We start from the raw sequence: 13462 nt of genomic DNA on the forward strand, positions 1-13462 counted from the left end.
GAGAGATTGCTAAGTTGTCATGGATAAAGTAAATAAAACATTAAAATAAAGTAGTATTTTATAAAAAATAATCATGCTATGCAGATGTGTCTGGATATAACACCAAATTGTTGTCATGGCTATCATGGTTATAAAAAGCTATAAAGTCCCTAAACCTACCGCCACAGGAAACCATTTCTTTACATCAAAAAATAAAGTCACTATAATCCAGTTATATGTATATATATTATATATATTATGTATATATATTATATATACACTGTATATTATATATGAATATATATATGAAGAATCCAGATGCAAAAGCCTCTAAGTCCGTCTAACGGTTTTCTTTAATATTAACGTTTTCATCAGGCTCTTATGTATAGGTTTCTACCCAAGTACCGACATTTCTGAATGGGCTGAGGCTGGGATTTAGTGAGTTTGAAGGGAAATTATTTGATGAACGTATACTATGTGCGGAGAGCAATTCACTCAATATTATCTCATTTTTGACATAGGTGGCTTGCATCGAGGGCTTCATATATAGATCATCTATATATATATATATATATCATCTAATTACCAATGTGAGAAATACCTTTTTTGGCATCTGTTCCATGTTCATACTTTTCTTCCTGGATTTCTTACTCAGGGAACTCTTGTCTTCTGATGACTTAGAAAAGTTCACTTTCTTTCCCATGCCGAAAGAATGGCTTCCAACAGCAGAAGTACATCTAGTCAGTAAATGTCAACCGGTGGTTTTGCAGTTGTCATGGAAACGACCAGTTCCCCTTGAAAAAGTTCGTCTTTGTGCTCCGATACAATAAAGTCCCTCAGGGTTCATTAGATGTCAGGCGATCTGTGCTCTTGGCGTATATGAGCGTGCATAAAACAAAAAGCGGTATAAACACGATCAGCCGTCTGTAGAGGAGTGTTAAATCTAATATTCAGTGTTAGTTCATGCATTCACTTGCTCTCTCTGAAATGTGAGTGTTGTCCTGTGGAAGAGAGCGCGGTCAGTGCCAGTGTACAGTGTGTGTGCAGCAGCGTGTGTGTGGCTGTCTGTACGAGACATGGTGCAGCATCCAGTGGTTTCTGTGTGTCTGCCCTCACAGGTCAAAGGTCAGGCTCATACAGGCCTGCTGTAGGGGTAAATATTGTTCCTGTCCGTGTCTACGATCTGAAGGCTGGGTTTGCGTTCGCTGTCTTCGTTTTCAGCGCTTTCGACATCCTGGCAGCGAGGCGGGCGCTCTTTGAAGAAGTCAGAGACGTATCGCACCTGTGACGGAGAGGAGAAACACTTAATGCAACTTGCAAAATAGACCATTAGTTCATATTCCACTCTAAATAAAAAAAAAGAAGTGATTTATACACTGCTGTTCGGTAAGATTTTTAATGTTTTTAAAAGAATTCTCTTATGCTCACCAAGGCTGCATTTATTTGATAAAAAAGAAAGGAAAAAAAAAGTAATATTGTTAAGTATTATGACAATTTAAAATAACTGTTTTCTATTTGAATATATTTTAAAACGTAATTTATTCCTGAGATCAAAACTGAGTTTTAAGCATCATTACGCCAGTCTTCAGTGTCACATGATCCTTCAGAAATCATTCTAATATGCTAATCTAATGCTCAAAAAACATTCATTATTATTATCAATCTTGAAAACAGTTTATTTTATCCCTATGGCTGCTGAAAAAATGCTTTCTGCTTTCTGTTTTTATGACCATTAACATAATTTTGGGGGAGAAATTTGATTAAAATTACTGTAATATAGAACAGGTAAAAATTAAGTTCTAATTAAGTGCACAATTAATTTCACCAATTTTTTCTCTCTTTTTTTGTGTATACATCTAGGCAAGGCAAGGCAAGTTTATTTATGCAGCACATTTCATACACAATGGCAATTCAAAGTGCTTTACATAGAAGAAATTAAAATAATAAAAAGAAATAAGAATAATTAAAACGGTTTAGAAAAATAAAATAAAATACAGTACAGTACAAACAGTCGGACGAACAGCTGCACAGTGCTCAATCAGTAAATGCATAGCTAAACAGATGTGAGATGTAATCTAAGTTACTGAAGATTGAGGGAGAGTATTTAAATGGATTTAATTATCATGAAAATGCAAGCAAATCCAAGTGGTTCTACAACAGGACATTTTGCTTCATAATTTTGCTTTTAATTTTGGGGTGAAATATAAGCTGGTTTCATGAGATTACTCCACTCACCGTGAGGACTGCGATCAGCGCCCCTTGCAGAAGACCCACGACCACGTCGCTCCAGTGGTGTTTGTAGTCAGACACACGTGTGTATCCCACATAAATGGCAAAAGCCACCAGGAAGAACTGAATTGTGGGCCGGAGGAGGCGGGCCCACTTGGATGCCATACGTGCCTGGACATACAGCTACACAGGATGAGGAAAAACGATGGATTACACAATATTTTAAAAGAGGATATGGGAAGAAAAATGGAAATTCAACCCTGTGCATTCAGCAGCAGGAAACGAAGAATCAATTGTCTTTAAAAGTTATGGGAAAGCACCTTGTCTGAATATGACTTGCCAGCATCTTAACTACAGACACGTCGGAACATGAGTGAAGCAACCAGAAAACTTTAAGTGTTTATTAATTCACCCTCATGTTGCCCCAAACTCGTATGACTTTCTCTCTTCGGTGAAACACAAAAAGAGAAATTATGAAGAACATTCATGCTAAGAAGAAAAAAAAAGTTATGCAGGTGTGAGGGTGAGTAAATTATGTCAGAACTTAAAGAGGGCCTATTGTGCTTTTTCACATTTTCAGCTGTCTTTAGTGTGTAATGTTGAGCATGAAAAAGCTCTGCCAAGATACAAAGCACAAAGTCACTACAAAACGAGTTCTTCTCTATATCAGTGTCACTGTTTCTGAACTCCTTGAAACGCCTCCATTGTAGTCTTGAGTTTTCTTCCGGGAACGAACACGTCACAATATTCCTCATTTAAATAATTAATACGCAGAATAAAGAGGTGGGGTTAGTTAAGCCCCTTTCACACAAAGATTCCGGAAAATACACGGATAAAGTGACCCGGGATTTGACCCGGGTTTGTTTGATTTTGGTTCATTCACACTACCAGTGATTTTCCGGAATCAGAGCAACCCGTAAAAATCCCGTAAAGACACGTGACATCGATGTGACTTGTAATGTCTCAGCAGCGTCTTAAGTTTCCTTATGAGCTGCGATTTGTGCATTTGTGCAAACCACGCTTGTGCATTTTTTTCTCTGATTCGATCATAAACTTGCGCATTACGTACCGCTTCACAGCTGGCGAACGATCCCGGCTTCAGCGGCATCACTACGACACGGCATTATTACGGCTTTTGTTCACACAGCGCGCGTTCTGGGACTGAACACGGCAATGTTACTAGGTCCCCAACCCACAATCCCGGGCATCAATCCCGGTCGTGTTTGCGTTCACACAGAAGGCGTTCTGGCAATTTCCCGGCAATTTCCCGGGATCATCGCGCTGTGTGAAAGGGGCTTTAGAAGTGTGTAGAAAGTCGCAGTTATGGTTAGGGGGCGGGACTTTTCCTAAACATGCTCGAAGCGGTTGACCAATCACAAAACACTGGTCCAGCCGACCAATCAGAGCACAGTGTGCTTTTCGGAAGGAGGGGCTTCATAGAGACAGGAACTAAACGATTGGGAAGAGAGGTGCCGCAACAATGTCAAATACGTGAAAAATAATGTTTTTTTGAACATTCAAATATGAAAACCTATTCTAGTAGACCCCAAACAACAAAATCAAGACTGTTTTAATAGGTCCCTTTAAGCATTGCATACAATCTTGATTTAAAGCTTGAGACGTTTGAGGTCATAGTTTATTGTCTCTATGATGTTTCCTGTTGCTCTGAGAGGGTCTCCTTTATCTGTCTACACAAGTCTTCTGTGTCAGCATGATTGTAGAAGAGGAAGACAACTGTGACAACTCACCGCCAGAAACAACATGCAGTACATCCCGAAGGAGGAGTGACCGGAGTAGAAGGACAGCCTGGTGCAACAGAACCGATGGAGGAAGGGCGGATCGGACAGATACGAAACAACAGAGGGAGAGAGGGAAAAGAATCATTTTCACAGTTCACGCATCATTTAGAACGAAACGTTCATGGGTCATTCTTCATTTTTTGTCAAACTATGTTTCAAGATGTCAGCTGTGTTAAATCATTTATCACATGTCCATTATGGCCTTGACCTTCAAGTGCATTTTGGTATGTGTGATGCCAATGACCTTTTTATGTTTTGGAGAAAGATCTTTATAACTCTTGGACTTGCAAGTTCAACAAATAACTTTTAATTTATAAAATAATAAAAAGAATGAATTAAAATGCTAAAATACTGATCAGTTTGGTGATAATACTCAGAGCTAACAGTAAATCTCAGATTATTTAAATATAGTGATACATGATGTTGAAGGATTACAAACAGGAACATTAAAACCCGCCAAATGCGGGTGTATTTCAGCAGTGGCGTGTAACGCAGTCACTCATACTAGACACTAGAATTGTACATATAATATATATATTTTTCAATTGTAGTCTTTTAAAAAGGCATCTGAAATAATAAACTAAGTGCAATGTAGTGTTGTCAAAAATATAGATTTTTTTAATACATATCGATACTGAAATATCTGAAACGCTCTGGATGAATATTGTTGTTACAGGGCTTGAATCTTGGCGAGGGATTGCGCATATTGTGCATAATTTTACTAATTCCCGCAGATTTTGTGCTCAAACACCCAAAGTGCGGCACACAAAGCCGCCTCTCAGGAATAAATTGAGTTCTTTTGCGCTGCTTATTACGCTCAAACCGGCATTTTGACATTATTTTGTGTCTTGGTGAGTATTCATGTGGTAAACACAGTCAGTTATGTTTAAAGTAAACACAAACAGTTGAGAAAGAAAACACGTGTTACGGTATAATAGGTCTTAAAGTGACGGCAGCCTAATATACCTGCTGCCGAATTATGAGATAATATCAAAAATATCTATATGCCAGTTTTTCCCAATGGTATCGATGTCAAAATTGTGACAGTGGGTGGTGAGCAAAAAAGTTAACGTCAAGCCCTGATTACAAATAATAATAATAATAAAATATTTCAATATAATATTTTTAATTTTAAAAAGTTCCCCTAATTGACAAATCGCTTAGATAGAACTGAAATATTTTCTTAACACTGGTCATGCTTTGTGTTGCATGTATAATCAAATCTATTTATATTTTAAGCCTCTTGAGGAAATATGGCATTTGAAAACACCAGTGAGACCTTTGGACTGCAAAGGACACAGCATAAGAAAGCACAAATGTACTGGACAAACAGGAAGTGAAACAACAGGTGAACAGCAAAAATAAACAAATACAGGAAGTGAGGTTAGCAGTCTATGACCTCTGACACCGGTCCTTCCCGTTCCCTGCTTCTGTACCTGGATTCTGTCACGTTGCGATGGCTTCCCGTGCAGTTTATCACCAGCATGTAGCCGTTACACACTTCTGGAGCACAAACCGCCATGAAGTTGGGCCGCAAGCGTCCGATGGTGTACTTGGCCATATCGGTCAGAGACTGGCTCACACACGCGCCGAACAGAAACGTCCCCACCACTTTGTAGAGCGCCACAGCGTACTGGTTAAAGTCTGAATTGGAGTAAAGCCGTTTGGTGTAGACCAGGTAGGCCTCTCCGGAAATGATCTGCAAGTGAGGAAACAATGAAGCATTTTAGGCTTAATTCTTCTAAGGGTTAGTCAGTTAGACATTTAACCCCAAGTATGAGCAATAGCAATAACGATGCATGAGTAAATATTGGTATATTGTAATAGTTCAGCATGGCGTATTTTTTTTATATTCAATTTTTATCTGATTCAAATTTCGTATACATCTATTATGATTATTTTGTCAAGCACTTTGAATCCCCAGTGTGTAACTCGCAAATGGTACATAAATAAACTTGCCTTAAGGTTTATTCTCAGTAATAAAACTAAATATATGAGTATGTCGGATGTAGAGGACTCATGTTTTGAATCATACTGAACTAATCACAATGTTCTCTCAGAACATGTGGCCACAATACAAAACCAACCTGCATCATTTCATAATCAAATACAGCACCGAAATTTCACAATTACTACTCAAAAGTGCTTCAACAACAAACCCCTTTAGACAGTTTTGATGCTTCTTAAACAAACAGTTCACAGAAAAATGTGAACTATGAACAGTCACTATGAACTAAAGTCACATATGTCAAACCCAATAAAAGGAGTTCATATTGGATCGTGTGCTATATTCTGAATTCTGCTTCTGAATTCCTATGATAGCTTTGTGTGAAGAACAGACAGATATTTAAGTTGTTTTCAAAGAAAATCTTCCCCATGGAAAATCACTTCCTCGTGAGCTTCATGAGAACCACGGTGAATCACTGAGTCAGTGAGTTAAAATCATGAAACACATTAGTTTGATTCTTTTGGTCTTCTTCGGGTCCTTTTTGAAGCTTGACAGCCAGAGTCACTATCCTCTTTTTCCAACATAACATTCCATGTTTTCCAATGGAAAAACATGCCTCTCGCTTAAAAAAATACAATTCACTGGAGGCAATAAAACACCAACAACTTTTATTCCCTTTCACACAAATTATGATTACAGTTGCAGATTATTGATTAATAAAGATGTATTTTCATGTGGTTCATTGCACAAAACTATGGCATGACCTCAAAACACTTTTACCATAGTGGATGATTTGTAAACTGATACATTTTGATGTTTGCATCACATAACGAGCTCAATATGTTTGGCTTTTCTGGTGTAGTAAATTTGCTCAGTAGTTCACCATTGCAAAGCGGAGGGCTCGGGTCCTGTGAAACACGAGTCATGATAAAACAGCTCAAAGACTTGTAGAAACAAGCTAAACTTACATGGTTCCTGCACCAAATTCATTTTAGCTCACATTTGCTTTTGTTTACACCATTCAACTAAAAAAGGAAAAATTATATGTGTTTTGGCCGTTCATTTACATGACAACAGCATTTTGAGGGCCTGAAAACGCAACTTTTTGAAAACGGGTTTATGAAGATGGGTTTTATGAGAATGACACCATTATCATCTCAGTATAAACTACAAAAACGCAAATTTGTGAAAACGGTGTGTGGTAGATTTTTTCTTCTTCCGCACCTGACTTAAGTCTACCTGGGTCTCGTCTACAAACGTCGTCCCCGTTCAATAATATTTGTACTCCTCATCGACGTCGGCTGAGTCCCCTAACCCTAACTTGGTGCGCATAAGTACAACAACATGCACTATTAAAAACATTAGCAGATTACCACGTTCAACTGTTTTGGGGAAAATCAAATGGACTTTTAGTGCCACACTAGTCATTACACTTTAAAGCAACACTAAGTAACTTTTGCTCTCGGGCTCCCCCTACAGTTGGGAAACAGTATTGTCTTCTACTACTGTCGTAAAATCTGTCATGGTTACATGGTTAACACGTGCATTTGTTGACAAGCCGTTACCCAAACTCTGCAGAAGGAGTTCTCACGTCTTGGGCAGACAGCCTGCGTTGCGTGTGAAATGTCTTCAACCCAGGTACAGTGGCATATATTTCAGCATGTCATATGAATATAATTTCATGGGTTTTATTTTTTTCAAGCGCCAAAAGATCGCGTAGCTCACGTCAGCCTGCAGTCATTAGGCTAGTTAGCCTACTTCTGACTTTTTTTTTTGTCCGTTTCTGCTTTGGCCATGGGGCTGTTTACACCTGGCCACTTCATGCGTTTTCTCAGATCGGATAGCTATCTGATATATCAAAACGATTCCATTTACACCTGGTCACATAAATGTGTTTTTGCGAAACGGATTTAAATCCGATCTTCAATTCCCGTGATATATATGCATGTTTATTGGAGTGCACGTCACTGAAAGCAACAGATACGAGCGGCATTTTATTGATCATCAGCTAAATTTTCAAAATCAGAGACCGCAATAAGAGAGAGCAGCAACAGCCCTGGTAAGATCATTTATTTACTTTTAATGATGATGATTGTGTGCTTAAGCGTCTGCGACTTACTTTCACTTTGATTTGCGATAGTTTGCACGTTGTCTTGATGAATACATAACTTACTCAGCTGCTCATCTGCGGTGATTCCAGTAGCGTCGTCATATCTGGCTATCACATTACATATAGCCTATAACGCGTGTATTTATTTATTTTTTTAGCATTTTTGGGAGGAGTACAATTTACATATGTGGTTTCAACAACCAGATGCATTTTTACACTTGTCCAGTTTCATCTGGAATGCGTCTCAGACCTCCTCTTGAAGTGGTTTTGAGCGATCGGTTTCAAATCCGTCTTGAATGCGTTTCGGAGGACATTTACACCTGGTCTTTTCACGATCGGATAGCTATCCGAATTGAGAAAACGCATGAAGTGGCCAGGTGTAAACACCCCCAAAAACATACGCATGAAAGCCGGAAAAACAAACGCTGGTTGGCCTCTCGCGTCCAAATTTGACGAAGTGGTGGGGGAAGTGACGTATGCCGTAAAGCAGTCGAATTTTGTAGTTCTTTTTGTGCTCGGGTAACTACCCGAACCCCGAAGTTACATAGTGCCAGTAAAAGCGATACAGACCCCGTCAGGCTATGGCAGACGTGTCATTCAACCTATTGTAAGTCCATGTACCATCACAAGGGTTTTGGAAATATATTATGAAGGTCAAAAAGTTACATAGTGTTGCTTTAAGGGCCCTATCTTGCACCCAGCGCAATTGACGACGCATGTATCATTCCTATTTTGCACCCGCGCACAGCGGACTTTTCCCTCCACAGACTCACGTTGGTAAATTAGGGAATGAACTTGCGCTCCCGGGGCGGTTCAGTGCAAAGAGGAGGCGTGTTCCGGCGCAAACGTTCCCTGGTGCTATTTTGCAGGTTTAGAAAACAATTCCGCCACAGACCAGGAGAAACCTAGTCTAAAGTCAGTGGCGCGTTGTGCATGTTATTCAGATGCTATTTTAAGGGCGCATGCTTGGCCATAATCAATGTAGCGTGTGCACAGCGCGCATACACTTTGATTCTCTCATCTACACACAGACGCAGCAGTTCTCATTTTTAGAAAACCATACATAATTACAAGGAAAAATATGAACACACAAAGGAAATCATTGTGGTGTCCATGAAGATGTGAAAAAATAGGCATAAATCTAGCTTACACATTTACCCAAATTATTATACGCCTGTTTAACCGAAGCTAATTTGGGTGGGTTTCTCCATCCCCAATGTCACTTCTCTGTGTTTTACGGCCGTGACGAGAACGTCGGTCTCCTCGGCTCCTGGCCTCCTGAACCGCTCCTGGCGTGCGTCTGGCAAATCCACCGTTATAATAGCAATCCGCCATGGAACAAGCGCGCCTGCTCTTAAAGGGAATGTGAGATGACGCTCTGATTGGTTTATTTCATGTTACGCCCAAACCACACCTATGAGTAATGAAGCTACTTCACGCCAACCCATTTTAGATTTGCGTCGGGCGCAAGAGTCATTTATCCCGCCGGTTTAATAGCAACAGCGCCCAAGACCCGCCCACAAAGTTATTTGCGTTTCGCACTTGATACTTGCGTTTCAGATCGTTAAAATAGGGCCCTAAAAGTATCGCAAACTGCGCAAGAAGCAACATACAATCATTTACCAGAAAGGATGCCACAGGCACATTTTTGCAATGAGCATGGGTTGACTTTTGTTATTATGTTAGCTAATTGCTTTTACCACAGAAAAAAAACAAAAAAAACATACAATATTCTTAAGATGTAGATGACAGATTTTTGGATGACCTATTTCTTTAAAGGGGATCTATTATGCCCCTTTACAAAGTCTTGATTTTGTTTTTGTCGTCTACTAGAATATGTTTTCATGCTTGAAGATGAAATATTTGAGATTGTTCCAGCACCTCTCTTCCCAGTCTGTCAGTAACGCTCTGTTTAGTTCCTGTCTCTATGAAGCTCCTCCTTCTATAAAAGCACAGTGTGATCTGATTGGTTGGTTGGACCAGTGCGTTGTGATTGGTCAACTGCTTTAAGCAAGAAATGCCCCGCCCCTTACTATAACCGCAAGTTTCAACACACTACTAACTAACTCCCTTTAGTCCCTTTATTTTGCGTATTCCTTGGGCGGGAATGATTTAAATGGGGAATATTGTAACATGTTCGTTCCCAGAAGAAACTCAAGACTACAATGGAGACATTTCAGGAAGTTCAGAAACAATGACACTGATATAGAGAATAACTCCCGCTGGAGGGACTTTGTGCTTTGTATCTTTGCAGAGCTATTTCCATGTTCAAACAGCAACATTACACACTAAAGAAAGCAGAAAATGTAAAAAGCATAATAGGACCCCTTTATAGGTTTGCTCAGCTGTCTGATTGGTGGAGACTCACGATAATGATGGAGCAGGAAATGGTAACGGCCGCCATCATTTTGTGAGAGATGGTGTCTGGTCTGTAGGGGTAACGAATGGACTCGTCATCACAGTAAACGCCACGCTGGTACGGCCGGAACATGATGGTCATTATGATGAATGGCATCGACACTGAAACACAAACAACAGCGTTATTATTGGCCTCAGATGGCTGGCTCAGTAACACACATCAAACAAATCATCTAGCGCATGTCTTGTGTTGAATTTTCCATGAGAACAACAACAAAAAAATGATTTTATAATAGGAAACAGATGACATTCAAGTTCATCAGTGCTTCTGCGAATCATGCAGGAAAAAAAATTTTAATCAGATTTTTCCACATCAAGAGATATTATTGACCAATCATAAATGTCAAACACATGTTGTGGATTCAGTAATGCTGGATAATCTTCCCCTTGCCATCCGGATACAGGAAGTCAGTGGGAATTATCGCCAGGGTCATGGCACCAGATGTCAGTTCAACAGATGCCCACAACAGTATCTTGTAACCAGGAAAAGCACTGATTTATGTCTCCAACATATTTTTTATCAAATGTCATGAGAACCAAGAGAGGGAATATTTATAACTCTGGTCGTGTTTCTCAAAGCCTGAATATTCCACGCAGCTCTTTTCCCATCGGACAGCAAAGATGCCAATCGGTTTTATCAGGGACCGTCGAGGGAAACTAATCTTTGGATATTGAGGCAGAGTGAAATATATTAAGTTCATCAACATATTTTCTATTCCCACAGCAACGGTAACTTTCCCAAGATCAAGACCTTGGAGTCCAGTAATATTATATTACTTGAATCCACACACATGGAAGCAGATGTACACGACCAAATGACAGATTCAAAGCAGCCTTAGTCAGAATGAGTTGAAAGATGTGCTCCCAAAAGGACTAAAGGCTCCAAAATGTGGCGCTTAAAAGTATTTGGACACTTCAAAATGCGTGAATGTCATTTCATTAGATGTATCAAACCAAATAGCATTTATGTTAAAGAAAATTAAAACATGAACACTTTTCAAGCAAAATGTATTCTTATTCTATGTATTCACATAAACACAAAGATAATTCCAAGCGCTTCACATAGGAATTATATAGCAAAGATGAGAGAAAAACATGTAAAAATTGTTAGAAAAAAGTTAAAAAAAGTTTTTAAAAAAATCAGTTTTAAAATTATTTAAGAACATACAATTAATAAATATATTTATTTAAAAGATCTATTTAACTTAAATGCTCAAACTTAAAGATTTCAATTCAAGTATAAAATATAAAACAATAAATATAGTTAGGCTACATATTGAAGATGAAAAATATTTTAACATTTTAAGTTTGCAAAAAATAAATAAAACTTTCTTTTGACATTATCTAATGCAACAAAGTGAGTGTTCAAAAGTGCCATGGTACTTTCATGATCACTGTGTGTTTGTATCAGAGTGCTTTTTTTTTGGCAAATGCATGTTTGGCTTTTAATATATAATAATTATTTACGAAGCATTGTTACTACTGTAGGTCATCCATACATCATATTCTATTTCCAGAAAGAAAAATCCCCATTTTAAGATCCAACAAGACATCCTGGGAAAGGTTTAAAATGTGTTGAGTCAGCATGCATTGTTTTCAGACACAAAGAATACAAGTTTTTTCTTGCACAAAAGGAAATGTCCATAAACCCAGATGGGCTGTAAAAAAAAAAAAAAAAAAAAAAAAGGCTTACATTCATTACATTGGCACAATGGTACCAGCAACCACACACATTCTCACAATGATTTCGACTGTAAAGCTGTCTTTTAACGGATGCGAGGGGATGACAATGAGCTTTGGGGGTCGTCTGTTGGAAACTCATAAAACTTTAATTAGAACCTTACAGTGTCAATGAAGGCAGAGTTATAAGCTCAGCTACTGTTAACCTCCACGTCAACTGCCTACATCAGCAGCTACCTTGAAACTTAATGTATGCATGCAAATAATTCCACATTAAATTACACAGAATGAACAAAATGGGTGGCTAACCGCACACTGATCCACTCAAGACTGGAAAAGTCTACAAAAACATTTTTTAATTTTATAAATTGCATTGTGCAAAAAGGTGCAAAGTGCATGTGAGTTAAAAACAAACACATTTCAGCACATTAAATTACACATAAATAAAAATCTGTTATTCTAAAAGAAATTAGACTTCCAAGATGGCACATATGACATCAATATCTTAAAATTTTATAAAATAAATCAGTAACACTTTACAATAAAGTTCCATTAGTTAATGCATTAAAGGGATAGTTCACCCAAAGATGGAAATTCTGTCATTAATTTCTCATCCTCATGTCGTTCCAAAACCGTAATACTTTCGTTCATCTTCTGAACACAAATGAAGACCTTTTTGATGAAATCTGAGAGCTTTCTGTCCCTCCATTGACAGCTACGCAAATATTACTTTGATGCTTCAAAAAGTTCATAAAGAGATCATAAAACTAATCCAAATGAATTGAGCGACTTAGTCCAAATTTTCTGAAGAGACTACAGTTAAAGTTAAAGGGAAAGTTCACGTTTTTGAGTGAACTATCCCTTTGACTAACAATGAAAAATGCTAAAATTAAGATTAATCAATGCTTTAGAAGTATTTTTCATTTTTAGTTCATACAACTAAACGGAACCTTTTTGTAAAGAGTTGCTAATGAATCAAATGACGGCAGTTGCGAACAGTTATATTCAATTAATAATTTTACATTTCTCTTGCATCATTTTTTTTTTTTTCAATTAGCTTGTTGCAAAGCATTCTGGGATTGCATTCTGTGCAGAGGATTAGGTCTCTTAAAAAGCAACATAAATAGACTTTTAAAACGTGCGTAACATGCTTCCTAACTTACTATTTGTGAGCAGAGCCACATTCTGACTCAGACTGATAACATTGTTATGAAAGGGTTGAACCTTTAGTTTCAGAAACGCAGCCCCTGATTTAAACAAGTTAAAGGTTACTTTACAAGAGACTCTCAAATCATGCGT

The 13462-nt window shown here is 38.3% G+C and overlaps 1 protein-coding gene across 1 annotated transcript in view; it reads right to left on the reverse strand.

Annotated features, from left to right (window-relative positions):
- Nucleotides 1–616: 616 nt before the first annotated feature.
- plpp2a (phospholipid phosphatase 2a) overlaps nucleotides 617–13462 on the reverse strand; it is a 36518-nt gene continuing 23672 nt past the window's right edge. The window contains exons 2-6 of the mRNA XM_084120752.1: nucleotides 10434–10585; nucleotides 5444–5706; nucleotides 3957–4014; nucleotides 2215–2391; nucleotides 617–1261 (exon numbers count right to left, since the gene is read on the reverse strand). Of these exons, the coding sequence (XP_083976878.1) occupies nucleotides 1112–1261; nucleotides 2215–2391; nucleotides 3957–4014; nucleotides 5444–5706; nucleotides 10434–10585 (800 nt within the window). The 3' untranslated portion in view covers nucleotides 617–1111. The remainder of the gene's footprint in view (nucleotides 1262–2214; nucleotides 2392–3956; nucleotides 4015–5443; nucleotides 5707–10433; nucleotides 10586–13462) is intronic.

The sequence above is a fragment of the Abramis brama genome (genome assembly GCF_963993115.1).
Source record: "Abramis brama genome assembly, chromosome: 7".
NCBI classification, from domain to species: Eukaryota; Metazoa; Chordata; class Actinopteri; order Cypriniformes; family Leuciscidae; genus Abramis; species Abramis brama.